Below are 23,930 nucleotides of genomic sequence, written 5' to 3'. Positions count from 1 at the left end.
TTTATTAAAGTATACGGTCTCGGTGCGTGCCTAAAGGAAGAATAGACTGATCCTAACAAAAGAGGCTAGACTCCACTATCTGCCTTCTGCCCGAGGCATCGTCTCCCCAAAGCACACAGCTAACTGCAAGCTCCTGCTGTACCTGTAACAATTTAATTGTATACGTCAGCCTAGTCAAGCATCTTCAGCTCATGACTGGGAGACATGAAATTCATTGTCATTATTGTCCCTGTCATTTTGGATCATTATATCCTGCTGCAGGATTTTCCTCACTTCACTGCATTCTTACCTCCAGGAGCCAGGGATTATAGCTGAGGTTGGAGTGGGGGCAGGACCGTGAACTACATTTACCTCAGGGGAGCCAGAGATTAAATTGGCTTTGCTCTCTCACCAGCTGAATTCATCTATGTATGCTGTGAGTTTTAAACTGGAATAAAAATGAATATTCTAGTGAATGATGGCTTTTTAATTCCCCTTTTGAAACACAGATGTAACCAACTTTTATTCACACTGGGAAAGCCAATACAATTTCTTCAGGTTGGTATTTTCATCTGTGTGTAAGGAATACTTAGAAGCATTGCTGGGTATAAAGTAACAGACATCTCTATCCATGTCTTGACTGACAGAAGGGAAAATTTAGAGGTATAATTTTTTTCTCCAATTTCATTTTACCGAGGTTTAGTGGAGTTACTTAATGGCTGTAAATATTTAATGCTTTTTAATTATATCTCACTTTCTGTACACAGGATTGGGTGACAAAAATACATCTAGAGTGGCACCAGGAGTGTACTCTGGAAACTAGAATTTTTATTTTTAAGGCACAGTCTTGAGGATGGTGTGGCACGTTCATTTAATCCTGGTACTGAGGAAGCAGAGGCAGGCATGTGTTTAAGCAAGCTTAGTCTGTATAGTGAGAGCTGGTCTCAACACACAAACACACATAAAAGCCAGGGTCTTATCTAACCCAGGCTGGCCTAGAACTGAGTATATAGCTAAGTGTGGTCTTCAACTCCTGATCCTGCCGCTTCCATTTCCTGTGTTCTGGGATTACCAGGATGTGCCACCACTGTGAGGAACTAGAAAACTGAACTAAAGCTGAAAGATGACACAACGACTACCTCAGGACCAGGTACCCCCAGCAGCAGTCACACAATTGAAGAGACACCTAAGCAGAGATACTTTCAGCACTTTCCGGCTTTCTTAGAGAAGGCTTGGTCAGTGTTCTTTCTCCCTGGTAACCCTTAGTGCACACAGTGTAGACCTAACTACTAAGTATCTAGTTGTTAAGGCCTAGGAGCTCAAAGAAGACAAGAGGTAATGGTTCAGAGAGAAAACTAAGGAACAAATTATAAGTTTTCAATTAAGAATGCAAGGACTTGTAACTGGTATGTGACTTGTATCCTTTCATTTCATCTGGATTTTTATGGAGAAACATGACATTTACTCTGCCTACATATAAAAAGATAGCAGTTATTCCTCCATATGTATCAGTTTGTCATTTAACAGTTAACAGTGAAATACCACAGCGGGTCATATGTATGCCACATACAAAATAGCCCATAAATGACATCAGACAGTATGGGAGCTATGTGTGATGAAGCACACCTACAAACCAGCACGGAGGGGAAGGGGGGGGAGGGGGGCAGAGGTTGGGTAAGAAGTGGGAGGGAGTAGGGAGAAAACTTCAAGGCCAGCCTATGAAAAGCAAAAGCAAACAAGCAAAATGAAAAAAAAAAGAAATGTTCTATCACATATAGAAACTTAATTAGGAAAATTTATTTTGCCTTAATCATAAACAGTGGCTATCTGAATTTATTTAGCAATAACTGTGGTTCTATGATTAACTCTTGAGCCAGATATAGCGGTGCACAGCTTTAAGTCCAGGATTCAGGAGTCAGAGCCAGATGAGTCTTTGTGAGATCGAGGCTAACTGGTTCTACACAGTGAATTACATAGTGTAAATATGTACTTATACATAGACAAGCATCACAGACTGAGAACGTCTCAAAATACAAATAAATAAATAAATAAATAAATAAATAAATAAATAAATAGAAATATAATCTTCTGGTATTTGTACAATTTGTTCTTCTAAATGAACACCTTAAAGTTCTAACAGTTCTGTGGTGAGGAGACCTTAAAAGTTGTGTCAACTTCAATCCCTGGGTTAACTTCATGCAACGCAGCTGGTCTGTGCCACGATGGTGTCAGAACATCGCATTCACGAGTACTGATGCAACTGTATCACATATCAGTAATAAGAGTCTGTAGTGAATAAAACTTCTGGCATCATTCAGAACTTCATTTATGAACACACGTGATCTTTTCATTAGAATCAAGAGTCGCATCACATAAAATTATAAAAACTCCTTCTGTTTACTTGAAAATAGGTAATTGTATATGAATTTAAGTATAGTGTTTAAAGCTATTTCAGGCCTGGTTTCATTTCAAAAAATTTGAATTGCCTTACAGACTTGTAATATAATGGTTTTTTTATCATGTGTGTGTCATAACCTCAGCATCTTCCACAGTTGCCTCTACCTTATTCCCTTGAGTCAGGGTCTCTCGCTAGGGCTGGACCTTGCTTGGTTTTAGTTTATTCTTATTTTGAGAGTGTGGGAGCTAGGCTGGCCATCCAGGCAAACCCTAGCAACCCATTTCTGCTGACACCCAACCCACTCCTACCTCCCAGCCCTGGGATTACAGGTACACAGGGCCATGCCTGGCTTTTCATTTGAGCGTTAGAGATTTCAGGTTTTAGTGCTTGTGTAGCTCATAGCCAAAAAGCCATGTGCATAACCATACACATGATAGTTCCTTATGAACACGAGGCTATTTCATCTCAGCAATGAAACTGTGGTCTTATAAAGTATACAAGTGGGTCTGTTGTGATTCAAAAAGACTGGGGCTTCCTCTCCTTATTCTGAGAGCGCTACTCAGTGTGCTTACTTCCTTTGCCCTGGTGTGGGTTTTCTCTTTATTTTCACAGGGACACTTGGTCTGCTCATCACACCATACTGGCTAAAACAGGATCTGTCAAGATCTGTGGATACACTGTGAGGGCAAACAACTCTACTCTTATACATTTTTGTTTTGCCTCACCTTTAATATTACAATCTAAGCCTGAGTAGTTTCAGAACAAAGTGAAAGGCAAATATTTAAATTTAAATGCCCAGAGTAATTTGTTTTGACTTCTTCAGTTGGAAACTTGAGACTATACAATTTCCAAACATCAATTTTGAATTATTCTAAAAAAGTCTCAATAATTTTTCATCAACTTCGATTTCTATAGCCTATAACAAACTATAAAAGTGAATTTGTTCTGAATTAAAGGAACTTTTCCTCTTAATTCTAGCAAGATAGTATATACTCTGCTTTTTTTTTTTAAGGAAATACATTTATTGACAGAGAAATACAAACATGTGACTAAGATTAATGTAATGTGCTGAAGTGGAAAATAGGCACAAGTATATGCAAGTTATAAAGATTCATCAAAAGAGATTTTTGTTTGTTTGTTTGTTTGTTTGTTTCATAGAGACACATTTAACTTGGCAGAGAAAGTTGACTTTGGTTTGAATCACAGACTTGCTGGTCACCACTGGGCAATGTTCAGCATGGCTGACTTTCTCCTTACACTAATCTTTCCAATGCAAGGAAAACTGAAAAAATGTCTTGCATGCATTGAATCAAATTAAATATCTAACAAAACAAAACAAAATGTGTGGTAGGTTGAATATGTTTGGCTCATGGGAAGTGGCATTATTAGATGTGGCCCTGTTGGGGTAGGTGTGGCCTTGTTAGAGGAACTGTGTCACTGTGGCTGTGGGCTTTGAGACCCTTCTCCTAGTTGCCTGGAAGTCAATCTCCTTCTACTGTCTTTGGATGAAGATATAGAACTCTCAGTTCCTTCTCCAGCACCCTGTCTGCCTGGATACTGCTATTCAGTCCATGATGATAATGGACTGAATCTCTGAATCTATAAGCCAGCCCCAGTTAAATGTTGTCTCTCATAAGTGGTGCTTTGGTCATGGGGTCTCACAGTAATACATCCATAACTAGGATACAGGCTTTCCCTGGATTCTCCACAGTAAGTATCTATAATTCATGATAACAGCAAACTAAGACAGTTAGGAATCCAGGTATGACAGTGATTTTCCTCAGTGAGTGATTTCAGTATGCACAGTCTAACACATAAGACGGTAGTACCTAACATATACACCATGCTATAGAAACAGTAAGAATTTGAGAGGATTTGTGTGGGAGGAAGAAGTAAGAGAAGGCCAAGGTCACAAATATTTCCACATGAGTATAGACAGGATGCAATTTACAGAATGCCTCCTCCTCCTGGACCAGAAACCTCTTTACTGTAATCACCCAATAAACTACAATGGTTAACATTAAGGGTCTGATGCAGAGAAAGCAGATTCACGGTGAAGGCTGTCCTTTAACATGTAGGCTCCTTCAAGGGCACCAAAAAGTAGTTAAGTGGCCCCCCCTGTGGTGTCTCAGATGCTGAAAGTCTCTGAAAACTGTTAATTTTCTAGCTTTTAATGTCTGTCTAAGACCCTTAACATTTTTCTAATATTGTTGCTCCTAGGACATTTTCTTAAGTTTGGTCCCCATTGCCACCTCTGCACACGTACATTCTGCATTTATATATAAAAGCCTGTCAGACAGCAGCTGAATTGATTCAGAAGGGTAACAGTGGAGCTACATAAAAGGCAAAAGAAACAAAGAAAAGAGAGAGAGAGAGAGAGAGAGAGAGAGAGAGAGAGAGAGAGAGAGAGAGAAGGAGGGAGGGAGGGAGGCCTTAAAAGGCAGATACAGTATCACATAATATAACATGGAAATATTCATCAAATCTTCTAAAACAGCACAACAAAACATTCATTTGTGCTAAGAATTTATGTATCTAACACCAAGTAAAAAGAGCACATAGCAGGATGGGATCACAGAGATTCAGAGCCTAAGACGTCTTTGTGCCAAAAAGTTTCTAAACCATTTGGACAGGTGCAACCACCTGTGCCTTCTTAGTTCCATATAGAGAAATGTCACTACATTGTTTTCTAGTCCTGTACATACTTTCAAATGCCCAACGAAGATTCACAAATGATTTTCCTTATACTGCTCTGTATTGTTGCTGTTGACTGTGGTCTGTCTGGAAATATACTGCTCAGTTTCCTCAAACAAAAACGAGCAAGTGATGTGGTGTACACACATGCAGAAAAGAATTCATAGTGAACACATTGGAAATAGATATTAGGCAAGACGAATGTCTGTACAAAACAATGTGTCAATTTCAGCCCAGGGGGTGTTTCCTCTCTAGGTTGATAACCCCCTGAAAACAGAGGTTTCACTAGATAACCTACAGCTCCTCGGCTGCTTTCAACATCAGAATATATACATAAGGCAGGCATTCCCTGCCAAACATATAACAAATCGAGTGGTATGAGGGTGGAGTGAAATGCATAGCTATGAGAAATGGGCCAAGCCAACCATGAGACAAAAGCAAAATAGGAGAAAGAATACATTAATTACACAGAGAGCCAGTTGTCCTGGCTGACACCTACAATACGAGCACTCCGGAGGCTGAGGCAGGAAAATGAACACAAATATGTAGCCAGACTAGTCTATACAGTGAGTTCCAGGCCAGTCTGGCCTAGAATATATATGTATAGCATCTTAATTAATTAAAAAAAAAGAAAGGTTAGAAGCAAATCATTGTGGGTAGTTTTTCAGCCAATACTACCAAATATGGTGACTCTCTACCTACGTGAGTGCATTTGTTTGTTCCTTAAGGTTGACATGGAAAGTGGAACTCGAGCCTGTTTCTCTGCCGTGAGATAAATAAGGGTCAGTGTACTCTCGGTGGTCATCACCGGACAGAAGAACATCGTGCACAAAGAAAAGAAATATCACATACCGTCATAGTAGACAATGGCGCCTACCAGCTTGTCCTTCTGGAGCATGGGAAAATGCTCCAGGGCTCGGGATTTGCTGAGGACGTAACTGCTCTTCAGGCACTGACTCCCTGCAACCAGGTCATACATCTTGATTCCCACCCAGTAATAAGGTAACTGCCACCACCTATAGCGTAAGCAGAGAGAGAAGGGTGTTTTTAGAAACACGGTATATAGCACTATAGATTGGCACCTTAAAATTACAAGAAAGGCTAGTTAAGGAAAAGCAAACTTATACCCACAAGTAGTAGGCTGCAAAAGGGGGGAGAGTGGGGGTGCGGGAGGCAGTGGGAAGGGTTAGCACAAAGTTGCTTTTGGCGCCACGCTAGCTGCCATGCAGGAGAATCCGCAAGAGTTTCTGACTACCTCCGTGGTTCCTGCCTGCTCCGGGTTAGAATTCTTCAGGAAGCATCCAAAATAAACAAACAGCAATGTCTGTGCCTTGCAAGATGGATTCAAACAGTGTGGGTTGGAGGCCTTGGTAAATGTGGACTGCAACTAGATTGAAGAGGCTCTCAGAAATCTGTAACTAAACAGGCACTAGGTGGTCAAACCTGTGTCAAGCCCTATACCACCCATGTGGTGAAAAGAATGCCATAACCCACCTTTCCAGGTTACTGGGTCTATCTTTCTAAGGCAACCTCATACTCAGTTCTAACATTAGGGAAATGATTAATCACACCTCCTGGATGAATTTCATCTATATTAACTTAGATAATAAAATGATAGCTGGGTTTTGGGTTGCTACACTGTAGTTTCAGATTTTGTTATCAGGATAGTTTTTTTTGGGGGGGAGGGAGTTCTGCATTCTACACTGCACACAGGACCTCACTGAATGCCTTAGAGTAAACACAGGTGTTCACCTACACACTCCAAGAAACTGAAATGAGATTCCATTAAATACAAACACAGAACTCAACCTTCTTAGCCTTCAAAAATCTGGCCCTTAGACATGGGTCCCGCAGAGTACCCTTAAAAACCTTCATTTTTAAATACACCATGGAACGTATTTGAAATGGATTAAAGATTAAGACCAATTAAAGCCTCCTTAAGAAACACACACAGAAGGACTGTTTCCGTGAGTCTCAGCCTGTTGATCTGCTGACCTCAGACAAGCCCATCGCCCGCAGGTGAAGGCAAAGGCTTACTTGTAAAGTGGAAGCATTATAGGCAACGGAGCTGATAAGTGAGGAGCGATTTCTAGTAAGTTGGCACGTTCGTGAAGGGCTTCTTTCACCATCCTATACTGAAAATCAAAACAGAGAAAATTAGTTTGGCAGTAACAGATCATAATATTTTCAAATGGCAAATAGACACCCTGCCAACTGATTGATATACAGAAACCTTCTACCTCGGAGCGAGGAGAGCTCCCCCCTAATCAAATCTCTAATAATACATCATGCTGTCAACCTCAAAGATTTTTTAGAAACCTTAACTGTATTTGCATAGGAGAAAAACATGCTGTCAGAGTTCCCAGGTGTAAGATATTTTCCTGACTTGAGTTACAAGATTATTGTAACCATTTATCTTGCTTTCTCTGGACTGCTCCCTTATTCTGTTCCCCAGACTGTTTTCTCAAGGTAAGAGAGAACAGATTGTTCAAATTCATGGCAAGTTCTCTGGCCTTCCGTAAACTCAACAAAGATGCTATATTGCCCTGGACAAGTATTTTACAGATGGGGGGAAAAAAGCCTTTGTCTTTACTCCCATGACACCCCCCCCCCAGTATGCCTGCATTATTAGTATCATACGAATTTTACACATGACAATATGACGGTATATATTGACAAAATAAGGCAGAACACATCAGAAATCAGCAGATCGTGAATTCTGGGCTGTTTTCTTTGCCTCCATCACGGATGCTGAAGAGAAACGTAAGAAAAGGGGACAGAGTCAAAACTGACTTGTCAAGGCGAGAAAGGGGACAGACTCAACACTTGACAATGGCAAGTCCATGCTGCTGTGTTTCCCTTGTATGAAAAGCAGATATGGACGGAAGCTGATTTACACTGCCTTGGCAGTCTTCAAATGATGGCAGACTGGACACAATAAAGTGTGACACACAGAAAGCGTGACTCAGACCATCCCCCCCCCCCCAAGAATATGTCAGTGACAATATGACTGCATGATTGCAGCTGCAGTTAAGAGATCAATTTGGTACTCTGTCGGCAATGCAACACAGCTCCCCAGAAACTGCTCGCAAGTAGCAATTTGGTAGCCATTGGCAAAAACCCAATCACGCTTGTTAAAAGGCAACATATCCAAAAGTGATTCTGTAAATCTGCTCCTTTGACATGCTTGTACAGAAAAAGGCCCCGATTACCCATAAACATAATCCTACCCAGAACGAACAAGCACATCTTCCCTGAAAGATGCTCCAAGCAGCATACACTATAAACAGGTATTTTGAACGGGAAGAAATGTTAAAAGCTATTTAAAAAAAAAAATGCCTGACTTAATTGGGTAGAAAAAGCACGGTGGCAATTTTTGTTTAACAGCCAGCATACACAATTACCTGCTCAACATCCAAGTTCATGATAGCCTTCTGGAGGTATCGCACACCACCGTGGATCAATTTAGTGCTTCTACTGCTAGTCCCCGATGAGAAGTCATCTCTCTCTACAAGGGCTGTTTTCAGTCCTGTGTAACCAGAAAAGCAAATTAACTTCTTAAATTACACAATTTGTATGTAATTCATTAAAGGCACTTCTCCAGGGTAGAGACAATCGCTGGAAAAATTAGTCTGAACATGGATAAATTTGTATTCAAAGTGCAGTACACTGTCTATATTCTAATGAAGAGATTTTAGGCTCTTCCTGGGGGACAAGTCAAGACTGAACTGGAAGCATATTAAACTGTGAATGGATCACACCTAGGCAACATTACCATACAATTCCAGGGCAGCAAGTTTCTCTGGTGTAGTGAGGGGATCAAAGGAGGGTCGGGCACCATCTTTTCCCACATGGCATCAGTGGATATCACGCAGCGTTTAGAATGCATGGCTGTCCCTCCCTACGGAGGGCAAACTGTTCCTTTCCTGCACTCTATGCTTCTGTGTGCACTCTATGCATTCACTAACAGTACCAAATCAGACTCCTGTGTTCTAGGTCCTATGATACAGTGCATAAGGAAGTCAGGGAGGTAGTGGTTATGCTGTAAGGGACACAGACAGGTGGGAATTCCCAGGAGATAAGAGGAGAGTGGTTGGTTGGGTAAAGTACTTGCCACGAAAGCATACAAGCATGAAGACCTGAGATTCAATCCCTGGAGCCCACAAAATTATGGATGAAGTAATGAGTTATCTATAACTCTTACAGAGAGACTACTGGCTAACACAGGAGATTCCTAGAAACTCACAATCCAGCTAGCCTGGTGTATGCAGTGGCAAACAACAAGAGAGCTGCCTCAAACAAGATTGTCCCTGACCCCACACACATGAACACACACCCATACCTAAACACAAAAGATTTACAAAGTCAAAAAAGTTCTACTGTTATTGACAGTGCAGGTTAAAACATTGTATGTTTTATGTATGGCATACCATTTCAATACTAAAGTGAAGTACAAGCTAAGATGCATGGACCGGAGTGTCCATACCTTCTTGGGGCTGAAAACATAGCTCCGTAGTTAGGAACACTTGCTACTCTTCCTGAGAGGACTTCAATCCAGTTCCCAAACCTCAAATCAGGGAATTTTTTTAAAAGATAATATTCTTTCTAGGATGAGACTGAACAAAGATAGGTACATCCTACAAGCCAACCCATCCCCTTTACCTAAAGACTACTAAAAATCTCTTAGGGAGAAAAAAAAATCTACTTCTGATTTCTTTTCCTGCAGAGACACCCTGCCTCTCTGAGGCCTCCCGGTAGCAGCAGTGCTCCAAGTCCGTGTTGTACCGTAGGTAGGTTCTTCAAGTTCACAAGTCCTGTGGTATCCATCCACAGGCAGCACTGGGAATGTCCAGGAGCTGGCTACTACTCCCTTAGGCAATTGGTTAGGTCGCGGGTCCATTCACAATCATAATGCGAGGCAGAACAATTTGGACTCACAAAGCTAGGATAGGAGAAAGCACATGCATTCAGTTCAGAGCCGTTAAGTGCCAAAGGGTTGCTCTGATAATAGTTAACAGTTTAAAATTTGAACAGAAATGTCACAGTAAAACCAGAGCAATTCTCTTGACTTTAAAGAACAAAATATTTAGAAACAATGAAGATTGAAAAGTAGAGGTGTATGATTCAAGATCAAACACTGTCGGTGTCCAAACTGGGGGGAAAAAAATAAGAAAAATCACAAATGCTAGCCAGGCGTGGTGGCGCACGCCTTTAATCCCAGCACTCGGGAGGCAAAGGCAGGTGGATTTCTGAGTTCAAGGCCAGCCTGGTCTACAGAGTGAGTTCCAGGACAGCCAGGGCTACACAGAGAAACCCTGTCTCGGGAAAAAAAAAAATCACAAGTACTGTTTGTCAACCCACATCACTGCTCTTAGACATACACCCCGGAAAAAGTTCTGCAACACTCTCAATTATGAGACCATTACCAGTGCTTAATTGTGTGCTATAGACAGGGAATGATAGCAAAACAGTGAATATTTTAAAAAGAGAATTGAGAGTCAAAGTATGGACACTGGACATGAGTGCATCTGGGCCAGTTGTCAAGTGGCTCTGCCCAGGCAAATCAGGAAACACAGAGACTCACCAGGGCCTTCTTCAGAGAAGAGAAGTCTTGTCTTACTCCAGATTAGAACCTGAATTCAGGGCAGGAACCCGACTGCAGATACTCAAAATAACATTTGCCGACCTCTTCCACACACGCCACCACCTCTACTTAGTAAATCCTACAGAGATCTTTTGGTATTCTAAATTAGTCCCTTTTTTTCTGCAGTTGAAGATCAGACGAGGGAGTTGACTTTCAGATGGTATTTAGGAGCCACATTATTTAAAATATGCCTCTCTTTAAACCCTAGCATCCCAGTTATTGCATCAGGTTGCCTGTAGCAGGAAAGGCAGGAAAGTGAAGCTGAGAGGACAAGAACCTCAGCTTCCTATTTGGTAGCCCCCCAAAAGCCCTCGAGGCTGTGATCTCAGACCTCCCAGACAGCCCTCACTGAGGGTGTACTGTGTGCAGTGCCCCGCTCCCCAGCAGGAGAACAGAGTAACTCAGTAAGCCCATGCCTCCCCTCACCTCAGTCCCTCCCTATGGGGAGCAACTTGCTCTAGTGAAGCAAACTATCATGTGGTCTCTGTAGAAACAAGAGGCCCCAAGTGACAGGTCATCAGGAGGCCAGGCCTTAGTCCAACAGCTAGGGAAACTGCCCCTGCCAGCACCACGTGAGTCACAAAGAAACACTGCCAGTATACACACAGAGCCACAGACCCAAGAAGGCTCACTCACTGTGCCTCCTAAATATCCCAAATGAGATGAAGGGATTCTTATGGGTATTTTTGTTTAAGCCACTTAAAACTGGGAGGGGTTTTACTGGTAACAAAGATTCCTGTGTGAAGAACAGTGATGACCACTGGGGGGAGGGGGGTGTCTTTTCCATATTTTACTTACTTTATTTTATGTGTGTTTGTGTGTGTCCCTGGGTGTATGTATGTGCACCTCATGTGTGCAATAACAGAAGAGGTCATACATACACCCAGAAACACACACAAATATGCATAAAACATCCAAAATACCCATGTAGTTATGGGTGGTCGTGAACCATGATGTGGATGTCAAGAACCAAACTTGAGCAGTCAGCATTCTTAACTGCCGAGCCATCTCTTTAGCAGCCCAATTTAGTTTTTAATCACTGCTGGAGAAGCAGCCTTCAACAAAAGCTGAGTTCATAGAGTCTTGCTCAAGAGGAACGGCTGAGGAGGTAGGTAGGCTTAGGCAAGCTTAAGAGGCAAGCTGAACTTACTAACCTCACCTGTAATCCCAGTCTTAGGTTGCTAGGATGCTAGGATGCTAGGATGCTAGGTTGCTAGGATGCTAGGATGCTAGGATGCTAGGATGCTAGGATGCTAGGATGCTAGGATGCTAGGATGCTAGGTTGCTAGGATGCTAGGATGCTAGGATGCAGAGGCTGGAGAACTGTTCAGTTCTACACTAACTCAAGAGTGTGGAGACATAGAAGACAAAGAGAGAGAAGGAGAAGGAGAAAGATGAAGGGGAGGGGAAGAAAGGAAGGATGGAGGGAGGGTGGGTGGCTAGCAAAGGATTGGGAGTTTCCAGCCTTGTCACAGGCTGCTTGTCACTGAGGGGCTGGAGAGAAAGCAGGGTATGTGTGATTGTCCTGCAAGGAAGTGACCAGGAGCTTTTCACCCACACTGGGGTATTTGAATCGTGTTCTAAAGGCCACTGTTAGCCACAGCAACAATCACTGGATAGCCTCAAAAGGGAATGCCTCTAAGAACATGGTTCACATCTAAGACCAGTTTCAGTTAAGATGCTTCGTTACATTGATAAGCATGAGGCCTGCAAGTCCAGTACTCCTCAATCCTGTCCTGGGTGCCCATTTCCAGGAACCAGGGCTTGCCTGGGCAACTTTTTTTTAAAGCAATTTTTAATCTTTTTTTTTCCTTAGAAGTTCTGAGAGATTGTTTGGATTGACACTGCTATGCCTCCTGACAAGGGTATCACTGAAGGGTTTAAGATGACAAAGCTGGAGAAGGTTCTATAAAGTTTTCTCTGGGTGAAGGCAGAGGGATGGAGCTAGGGGATTGCTACTAACAGACCTGAGGCTCACAGTGTTGCCAAGGCAATGAAGGAGCCTGGCCTCAGGAGGCAGCTCTAGCAGGGGTCTCAGGGACCCTTGCTGTCAGGGTAGATGTTTCTTTCCCTAACTCTGTGTGCTGTTACAAGAATCAGTAAGCCACCACAGGCGGGTATTCTAGAATATATTTAAGGTTGAGCTCTTTTTCGAGACAGGGTTTCTCTGTGTAGCCCTGACTGTCCTAGAACTCACTCTGTAGACCAGGCTGNCCTCGAACTCAGAGATCCGCCTGCCTCTGCCTCCTGAGTGCTGGGATTAAAGGCCCACGCCCGGCTAGGTCAAGCTCTTTACACTGCTTTTATCCGGCCATGAATTATTTTACAAGTTATTTGTATGTATGGCCATGAAAAACCATTGTAAGTAACAATGGAATTTAAAATAAGCCACTCAGCTACACCAAGCCTTCCTCTGGTAGTTATCTTGTCCGATTTCTATTACTTTTCCCAAAGCATACAACAAACCGTAGTCTCCAAAATGACTGCTAAGTCAGTGTATTAAAACCAACATGTAAACTGAAAGTTGTTTAAACTACTAAGAAAGAAAAAAAATCAGAACCTTGACTCCCGTGTATCTGGTGTCCTGGAATTCTCAATTTTGCAGGATGGGGATAAAGAAAAGAAGAAACACAAAGTCAAAGCAGGACCAGAAGCCGCGGCTGATTGTGTGACATTCATTGATCACTTGACTAAAATATTTATGGTGCGGGTATGCAGGGTGCATGCCTGTGTGGGAGTGGTCCTGGGTGGGTGTGTGGGTGTATGCACGAGTGTGTGCGTGTGTGCTTGTGTGTAGATTTGTAGGGGTAAGACCTCACTATGTATGTCAGGCTTCCCTGTAACAAGTCCTGTGTGGCCCTCTGTGTAGCAGGAAACACTCCCTTCACCGGCCTCCAAGGCTGGGGATTAGTGTTCTCAACACTGGACTCCAGCTTGCTTTTTCATTTATTTTCTGTTTTTTTTTTTTTCACATCTAATATTTCCCTTCTCAGAGATTTTAAATTAAAAGCTTCGACTTCTAACTTAAGGATAAGTTAGGGGAGGTGAGAGTGGGACATCTTTAGCTTAATGGAATAATAACTAAGTGGCATTTTTGATACGGCATTCAACTCTTGCGCTTTGCATTCTTACATAAGACAGGTATGATGAGATCAAAAGCATGCTTTTGAGATGCCGAGAGCTGAGAAGGCTGGGAACGAATGACTGTCCTTCAGAGAAGAAAGACGAATCTCCACATCCTAGACCAGTAATTAGGTTCAAGGATTTTATTTTTATATTTATTTATTTTATGTATATGAGCATTTTGCCTGCATGTGTGGATATACAACATATGTGTTCTGGGTGCCATGGAGGAGGAGAAGATACTGTCAGATGCCGGGAAGTTACAGATGGTTGGGAGCTGCCATGCGGGTTCAAAGAATAAAACTCGGGTCCTCTTGAAGAACGGCCAGTGTTCTTGGCCACTGAGCCTTCTCTCCAGCCCCCAGTTCAATCAAGATTTTGTAAGAAGGTGTTTAGTTCTCTCGCTTCCCCTCCCTCTCTCCTCTCTTACTTTTTGTTAGGTTATTTATTCGTGTATTTAATAACGTTGAGAATCAAACCAATACCAACTGCTAGCATCTTTCTATCTGAGGGGTTTTATTAGTAGTATTATAAATTTTTAAGGGTGGTTTCAGGAATTCCACAGCAGCGATAAAATTTTGAGTGAAGTCTCAGGCAGAAAGGTGATTTGTAAAGAATCTGGTCAAAAATCTACCTTCCATTCATTCTCACCCCATCAGTTAGCACACTGAATGAAAGCATACCTTCCAGGCAGGGTGAAGGGCGAGCACGAAACCCAGCTCTTCTGGACTAAGTGATGCTGTCTAGCTATCTCCAACTAAATCAACTCATGGACCAAGACAGTTGGATGCACACAAGGGAATAATTACAACTTACGGGAGAAATGATATGACATTTAACTCTCACAACGTGGAATAGAACAGAAATATATTTTAATGCCTTCTACCGATTATCTTACTATGCACTAAAATAAGCTCAATATAATAAATGCAGAGATGCAAAGAGAACAAAATAAAACCCACCTGTAATTACAGCACTCAGAGATAACCACCATTGACATCTGGGTGTTTAAACATTCACATTTTCCATGCCCGTCTACAACCTGTATGTGTGCACATGTACAGGTTTGCAAAGATTCGATTTAACCACTGCTTATTGTAAACATTTTGTACATCAATAAATATGGTATACAATTTTATTTTAAAAGCATTTGAAAGTATTACATTAAACGTTTGCTACGATTTATTTATCCAGTTCCTTATTTTGAACATCTGGCTTAGTTTCTTTTTTCACTCTTACAGATTGAGCTGCAAGACTGTACTTTCCTCTAAAGTCCCTGTATCTGCAATCATGTCACTAGGATAGATTTTTAGAAATACAGTTGCTATGGTTTGCTAAATGGAAAGCAGAAGTCATTGCTATGAAATAATCAGAGACACCAAGGCCATGACACACAAGTCAAAAAGTTAAGGTCCCTCCTGCCTTAGTACTATAATAAGCACAAGCAGCCAATGTGAATGGTGCATGAGAAAAGACGAGACTCTACACAAAGATTGGGGCCCTTGTTCATTAGAAACCCATGGGCACTTGTTTGGGTTTCCAAGAACTACTGCCATTACTAATAAAGAAGACTACCCCAAGGCCCAGTGTTCTCATGAAGGACTCTCCAGGACAAGACCCATGTGAGGCTGGCTGCCCAGCAGCCAAGACAAGCCAAGGTCAGGACCCAACACTTTGCCTGGCGCTGTCTGACAGGGAATGTTAGCTTTGTTTTGGCATGTAGGGGCTGGTGAGATGGCTCAGTGGGTAAGAGCACCCGACTGCTCTTCCGAAGGTCCAGAGTTCAAATCCCAGCAACCACATGGTGGCTCACAACCATCNGTAANGAGATCTGNCNCCCTCTTCTGGNGTGTCTGAAGACAGCTACAGTGTACTTACATATAATAAATAAAGTGTGTCTGAAGACAGCTACAGTGTACTTACATATAATAAATAAAGTGTGTCTGAAGACAGCTACAGTGTACTTACATATAATACATAAGTACACTTACTTACATATAATAAATAAAGTGTGTCTGAAGACAGCTACAGTGTACTTACATATAATAAATAAATAAATCTTTAAAAAAAAAAAAGACTGCTGTTTTGGCATGTAAAATATTACATACCGGTTATTTTAATGCCTCTGTCTATCCTCATATTAGGAAATGGATAATATATAACAAATATATAACTGTAGAGTGTATATCTATATCTATATATATCATTAGCACGTTTATGTTAGATATACATACAATATTAAGGCTATAAAATGGTCTTTAAAAGTTAATACTATGGTTTCAAGAAGTGAGAGGTGCTGCTATCATTCCTTCCTTTCACCTCGGTTACTATAAAAATAGCCAGTGTCTGGGGGGGGGGGGATGTTATCAGTAGATGAAACAACAGAAACAACACGACAGTCAATGGAACCTGAGGTTAATTATATAGAATGTTTTATATGTGTTGCCATATTCTTGCACTGCTTAAGAGTCTATAGTCTGTAAATATTTGTGTGTGTGTGTGTGTATATATATATATGTCCTGATATTTTGTTATCAGGATACTGCTATAAATAAAATTCTGGGAGTCAGGAAAGTATGTTAGGAAGTAAAAGTATAAATCATACAACCCGAGGTTAATCCACATAAAAAGCTAAATGTGATGATATAAACTTGTAACACCAGCCTTCCTACTACGGCCACACATTCACACACATGTACACACAGAGACACATACAAACAGAGACACGAATGCACACATACATACACACATACATACGCTTTTAAATAACAAAAATTTAGTTAATGTGGCACTGCACAGCCACCTGTAAACAACTCCTTTCTTTCTTCAAACAAAATTACGTTAAAAAGATGTAGTTGATTCAAAATTAAGATAAACACTCATGGACCAGTAATGCAGCAGACTGTTTAAATGTCTCTGTCTTGGTGGGCTCAGAAGCTGGACTGTTTCTGAAGGGTGCAGACTATCCCTATCCACTGTGGGTAAAACAAAGAACTCAGCCTTTGAGAGCTGAGACGGAAGAAAAGGGTCTCTACTTTGTACAGGAAATTGGCAAGCTACTCCTGACCACTGTGTAGGGCTGGGGATTATCTACTGGGTCACAGCCGGACACCCAGACCACACCACCAGATAAATACAGCCCAGACCACACCATCAGAGCCAAGGCTTCAGCTGGCTCCACAGATGGTCAAGATCAGCACAAGGCAGAAGACGGTGATAGGCAAAGTCCCAGATGGATCTTAAAGACAGTAGCAACTAAATCTAGACACAGATCAAAACAGAAAACTCAGAATTTCCTGATAGATTCAGAGGAAAGGAGAAATCATTTGCGATAGCTATAAGCTCATTGGGGAACCCACCAGCTCCAGTGGAGAGTCCTGCCCAATGGTCACACAGGTAGTCCTGATTAAATAAAATGGGCCATAAAACAAAAATTATGAAACTGGCAAAGAATGAATGAATCAGGAGGAAGAAAGGTTGATAATGGTAAGAGACAAGAGCAGACGAGAGGAAACAGCAATCATACTGCACTATACACATGTATTAAGTTGTCAGAGAACTAAGTTTGTTAAAAATTAAAAAAAAAAAAAAAAAANAAGTTTGTTAAAAAATAAAAAAAAAAAAAAAAAAAAAGGTAGACATAATATGAGGGACAGAGGGGGGGGGGGGGGGGGGGTAGATAAGCAGAATGGAAAGGTAAATGAAGCCAGACTGATGGTTCTCCAGTTAAGGGCACTAGGGGACCCAGGTTCGATTCCCAGCACCCACATGGCAACTAACTACTATCTAATTCCAGTTCTAGAGGATCTGACACCCTCTTCTGACCTTTGCAGGAAAAATATCCATACACATAGAATAAACCATTGGTATATAAAATGTCTAAAGGTTAAGTAAATAAATAGGTAGAACCTAGGTAAATAGATAACTGTTTGTGAGAGACAAAGCAAATTTTGAAAATATCTGAAATTTAAACTAGACGTGGCTGTGCATGCATGCCTCTAATTCCAGACGCAGGAAGTGGGGGCAGGAGGATCAGAAATTCTGCTACCTAGCTAGTTCGCAGTCAGTCTGGACTATATGAACCCCTAACACAAACAATTTGAAGTTTTGCCTGCCTGACCCTTGACAAAAGAAATTGCTCCATTAAAATGTGTTAAAGGGCAGGTTTAGGGTCTCACACCTTTAATCCCAGCACTCAGAAGACAGAAGGAGGCAGAATCCAGGACAGTCTGGAGTACAGAGAAAGAAAGGAAGGGGGGGGGAGGGAGGGGGGAGGGAGAAGGGAAGGACGAAGGGAACAAAAACAACAGAAAGTTGGATTTCCAAAATAGTGGTCAGAGATTTGCAGCATCACACCATTTCCAAAGTCTGGCAAGCAGTGAGCTAGCTTTCTGCAGTTTCACACCTTGAAATGCAGCTTCCTCCACTCTTCCAGTTTAATTTCTATTGCTGTAATTAAAAAAAAGAAAGAAAGAAAGAAAGAAAGAAAGAAACTTGACCAAAACCCTCTTACAGGAGCAAAGGGCTTATTTCATTTATACTAAGGAAAGAACTCAGAGCAGAAGCCACAGCAGCAGAGAAGACTGGTTTGCTCGGCCACCTTTTTTATACAGCAGAGACCCACCTACCTAAGGGATGGGACCACCCATAGTGTACTCGGCCCTCCACATACAAGTTCATAGACCAGTCTGCTGGAGGCAATTCCTTGATTGAGGTTCCCGCTTCCCAGGTGATGATTTAAGCCAAATTGACAAATACCAACCACACAACCCACTCTCGCAAACAGAGGGGAGGGACACTAAGACATATAGGTCTACCGCCCCCAGGATGAGCGATGTTCAAGGTTCTCCCTCTTCCGAATTTTTTTTTAACAAGAACACATAAACCTTTGTTTATGGAAAAGAACATCACTACAACCCTCCAATTATTCCTGAAGATCTGGACATTTCTCTGCAAAGTTATGACACTTGTTGAAAATTGAGGCTAAGTTAAGCAATAAGACTAAAATTTGAGCCCGATTCATTCCACACCCATAGCCTGTGTCTTTACCATGCTGCACAGCCCAGACTTGCAAGAAACACAGTGAGCTCAAGAGTGGCCACCCTGCACCTCCTATGAACTAGAAATACCTGTGCACTATTTTGTTTTTAGGGTTTCTTTAAAGATAATTTTTATGTGTATGCCTTTGTGAGTTCAAACACACCCACATGAAAAGTGGGGAGAACATCAGAATCTTGGGATCCACAATTCATTCATGTACTGGGAACCGAACCCAGGTCCTCTATAACCCGGGACTTCTAAAAGAGCAGTGAGTGCTCCTAACATTGAGCTGTCTCCCCATCTCTCCAGCTGCTCGCTTTTAGACTTTTCAAGCATGGTCTGAAAACATTGAACTACTGACCCTTCTGGCACCAGTCATGTCCAAACAACCCTGGATCTAATAAACATTTTCAAACAGACAACTGTGTGAACACTTCTCCAACAAGAAAGTTCTTTCTGCAATTTACACACAAGCATAAAGCCAAGTTTTGTAAGTTAGATTTTAAACAGATTATAAGGTCCTGGGTGGTTCCAGATGCACACAGGTGTAGCCTCCCCCTCACCCAGCCTGGAACCCGTTTGCTCAGGGGTGGAGCTTCCTGCTCATTCGTCCTGCCACGCCTACTGCTGGACCGTGCCGCTTTGCCGCTTGGAGCCACACACGTGCCCACCCTGTTACTTGATCCCGAGATTGTTTGGCGGGAAATCGGGTTCCCTCCCACTTCCTTTATAACTGAGCGTCTGAACAAGTAAAATTGAGCTTTGATCAGAATGCCTGTCTTAGCTGCATTTCTTTCTCTCGCCGCCTAGCCCCTCTGCTAGCCCCTCTTCTCTTCCAGGTTTCCAAAATGCCTTTCCAGGCTAGAACCCAGGCTGTGATCTGCTGGCCGGACACAACACACAGGTAAAGTCACTTAAAAGGAAAAGAGAGGAGCCAGGCAATCACCTGAGGCTAGACTGCATAAACCAACCGGTCTCCTCATTTCTGCTTCCTTGGGAGCAAAGCCCTCACCAAGGAGCCTGGGGCCCATACTCCAACCCAGGAACTAGCCCCAGATGTGTTGACCAGTGAAGCCATTAGTATTGATCCTAGACCTACAGGAGAATGTGAGTCAAGACTGTGCCTGTTATGTTTAGGAAATAATATTCCCAAATGAAACAAATGAGAATTGATCCCCGAGAAACTACAGAGGATGAGAACGTAATATGAGCATTATGAAGGCTCCACAACTCCTCCTCCAGAGCCTTCGTCTAGCCATTATCAGCCCAGAATTTTCTCTCAAAGCTTGTGCAAACATTTCTGTAAAAGCCCTTCCACATCTAGTGGTTTCCCCCCAAAACTTTGATGCTCTGAAAAAAAAATCTAATTATTAGTGGTAACTTTAAAAGATCACAGTAATTTATTTTTGTCAAATGTGACTAAAGATTAATGGAGACAATCAGGAATAATTTGGTAAAAACATATCAAACACAGAGAAAGCAAAATTTGTTGTTAAGTGAAGCATCAAATATAATAAAAGAGCAAATTCCATGAATGAACGGCAACAATGTGCAATTCATTAACCAAAGGCCCATGGTTATTTCACACTTCAGAGGGCCACTGATATAATCAGAAAACACAGTGAGAGTAAATACAGACTACCCTCAGCACCTCCTTGTATGTTTTAATCATCAACATTATTCCCATCCCCACAATAAATCGCAAACCTAGAAACGACACATTCAACTAGTAATTCTAAGGTGGGTATCAATATGTCACAAAATATTCAATGTGCATCATTTTATTAGATATCAACTATAAAACTCACGGAAACTCTAATCATCGTCATCATCATCGACATCATCACCATCAATATCACTACCGACACGGCTCCAATCACTACTGAATGCCTACTTCATTGCTTAACCAAAAAAAAAAAAATTTAGCAGTCCATATCTAATGTCTGTATGCTCGGAGCTTGCTCATAATGGTACTCAATTCATTCTGGTAGTGTTTTAAATAAGGGGAAAAAAAATAAGGCCGGGGGTATAGTTCAGTAGCGATGAACTTAGCAGGCCCGAGGCTCCGGATTTAGTATCCAGCACACACACAAAAACACAAAAATAGCCAGACTGCTGTCACATGTCTGAAATCCAAGCATTTGGGAGGAGGCTAAGTCAGGAGGATCTAAAGTTTGAGGCCAGACTGGGTGACCTAGCCAGACATGTTTCATAAACAAGTAGGTGGAAAGGCTGAGAAAGACACTTGTCATCAACCTCAACTTCTGCACCTTGTATGTACACGCATACACAGAAATTCACATGCGTGCATGTGTACAACACTCGCGCGCGCACACACACACACAGAGAGAGAGAGAGAGAGAGAGAAGGAAAGAAAGCTTCATCCCCACTTAGTGAAAATAAATCAAGCAGTGTTTTCCAGTGACAAAGAATGAATGCAAAACCCATGGAGAAACTAAATAGACTGCTTTGGGGGGTGGGGGTGGGGGGACACACACTATAGAAGAGAAAGCGAAATTGTTCTTGTCTGTGTTTTTCATAGACATGGAAAAGGACACAAAGGAGAACAACAGGCAACACTTTCCCCAAAGGAGAGCAGAAATAAGAAGCCCTTGGTGACTGTTTCATCCCAACCACCTCATGATCCTCTAAGCACCCTGGCTTTCCTGCATCTCCATCCGCTTCCCTGCCCTCCCTCAGCTCCAGACCCGTCTCTGCTCCTGGAGAACCCTTTCTCATTTTTTCTCTTTACTATGGACAACTGGCCAGTTTTCAGTTCTGGATTCTAGTCTACTATCTCCTCTGCTTCTTGACAATACTAGGTGTGCACACAGACATTCATATGCCCCCAACCCTCCTTCCCTCCTGGCACCCCGCACGTACGTTGAACACCGCACACTGCTTCTGTCTGTTCTAGATCCGTTCTAAGTGCAGGGTCCCTTTCTTCTGTTCTTCTGTTCAACAACCATTGCCCCTGTTTCTGGCTCTGGGAAATGTATTTCATCTTCCTGTGCAAACTAAGGCACACCTGTGATACACAGCCCTTTCCCCATCTTCCCCAGGACAGCGCAGCATCCTCTCTTCTTAACCTGCAGTTTAAACTCCCACCCCATAATGATGGACTTCTAGATCCCACTTCACCAAGGCATTGGTCTCCATGTCCCCTCTCTGTGCCCCTCTCTGTTCCTTCCAAATTACCAACGCTCTCTTTATCTCCGGGACATCAAGAGGTGTACTCAGGAAAATCAAGACTGTCAGCTGGCAACCTCCTGCCTCTCAAATCTTTCCTCATAATCTTTCTTGCTGGCCTTGGTGGCCCAAGTTAAAGATTCTGCTTCCCCCATCCCCACATGCACTCTCTCCAGCATATTTCTTCAAGCCAGGTCCCTATCAAGCTGTTACATGTGCCAGTAGTTTTTCTGCTCCTGATTACGCTGTCAATAAGAATATGCATACCTTGCCCTGCAGTGGTGGTGGTGGTGGCACACACCTTTAATCTCAGCGCTCAGGAGGCAGAGACAGGTGGATTTCTTTGAGTTCAGGGACAAACTAGTCGACAAAATGAATTCTACAATGGCCACCAATGTTGTTACACAGAGAGACCCTGTTTCAAAATGCCACAAAGAAAAAAAAAATTCCCATGCCTACTTATATGTTTATCATGCCGGATTGAAAGGTACACACTCTCTGCCATGTGATCTGTGTGCAAAAGCTCCCAAAGGCTATGACTATAGATATTTGTGTATTCTCTTGGGCCTTCCACATGACTATACATGCAGTAAGCATTTGCAAAACTGAAATTAAAAGAATGATTATATATTTTTGTATAAATCAAGAAAGTAACTGAAGGGGGGCGGAGTTTCCTGACTGACTCCTGCTATACAAAGGACCCTCTTCAGCACAGATCCTCACCTGTATAATTCCTTTGAGTAGAGCAGCCCATCACAAGCATAGCCTCCCATAAAGATAGCCATTTCTCCACTCTCCTGCCCACAGTGGCCAGAAAGCTAAGCTCAAGTTGCCTTGTGATGATTCTAATCTGCTCTCCCCACCTGCTTTAGCATGTTGGCGTATAAGTTCCCTCAAATTATACACCGCGATTGGAGGCACGAAACTCTATGAAAACAGGAGTCAATGTGGTAACAAGAGTAGACTCCGGTGTGTCTATATGTTAAATTTATCGTGATTCGGGGTAAACAGAAAAAATACTTAGGCTACATGGTGTACATGAATAAATTTTCAGGAATATAGAGTTTTATTTTCAAATAAATCTGTGGAGATTAAGTGTATATTTATGGTTATTTTCATTTTAAAACTGTTGTGAGGGCCTAGATTTTGAAAATTGCAAGAATGTTTCAGGAAGGATGGAAAATTAAGGAACACCAAGATAGATGTGAGCTCACGAGTCAAACACTGACGGCATTCACAATGGGGAGAAGACGCAATGTTTCTAAGGACTCACCTCTGGTGACGGCATCTAGTGCGCAGCCACACCCTGTGGCTCCTCCTCCGATAACAAGGATGTCAAATTCTGGTGTGTTCTTCAAAGTCATGAGCTGAGCTTCCCTGGAGGGAGGTTCCCTGTTCACAGGCTCCGTGAGGTATCCTGCTGCTTCCACATACGCCAGGCTCACCTGAGGGAAAGCACGCAGGCTGGGGTCACACAACTCCAATGGCAATTTAGCAAAGCATACAGTGTACTGTGAAGAAATTCCTAATGGAGATGAAGATTACCAAGACTAGCCCACCCCCCACATGCAGTCGCAAGATTTCTTTATGTGGGTCTCAGTTTTTTTACCCACAGAACACTTGGTTGTAAATCCAGAATTTCAACTGTTTGAATTTTATATATAGCGAAGTTTAATTATTTCTGCCACTGTGTAGCAACTCCAAACTTTCTACGTAAACCAATTTGGGGAATCAGAAGGAAGTATTTTACCCAGTAGCATCAAACCATTTGGATAAGATTTTAACATATAGATACTATGTGAAAGTGGAAAATAATACGTTACAACCATTGTGCATTTTCTTTTTTTTTTTTTTTTTTTTTTT

General features: G+C 42.1%; 1 protein-coding gene across 4 annotated transcripts in view; it reads right to left on the bottom strand.

Moving 5' to 3' along the window:
- Positions 1 to 23,930, bottom strand: part of Gpd2 (glycerol-3-phosphate dehydrogenase 2) — a 134,090-nt gene that overhangs the window by 57,339 nt on the left and 52,821 nt on the right. For all 4 annotated transcript variants that reach the window (XM_029470737.1, XM_021155445.2, XM_021155443.2 and 1 more), the window contains exons 3-6: positions 23,341 to 23,512; positions 8,476 to 8,600; positions 7,109 to 7,206; positions 5,924 to 6,087 (exon numbers count right to left, since the gene is read on the bottom strand). In XM_029470737.1, the coding sequence (XP_029326597.1) occupies positions 5,924 to 6,087; positions 7,109 to 7,206; positions 8,476 to 8,600; positions 23,341 to 23,512 (559 nt within the window). The remainder of the gene's footprint in view (positions 1 to 5,923; positions 6,088 to 7,108; positions 7,207 to 8,475; positions 8,601 to 23,340; positions 23,513 to 23,930) is intronic.

This window comes from Mus caroli, chromosome 2 (assembly GCF_900094665.2).
Source record: "Mus caroli chromosome 2, CAROLI_EIJ_v1.1, whole genome shotgun sequence".
NCBI classification, from domain to species: domain Eukaryota; kingdom Metazoa; phylum Chordata; class Mammalia; order Rodentia; family Muridae; genus Mus; species Mus caroli.
Note: the sequence above shows the minus strand (reverse complement) of the source record. Positions and strands in the feature narration are given on the sequence as shown.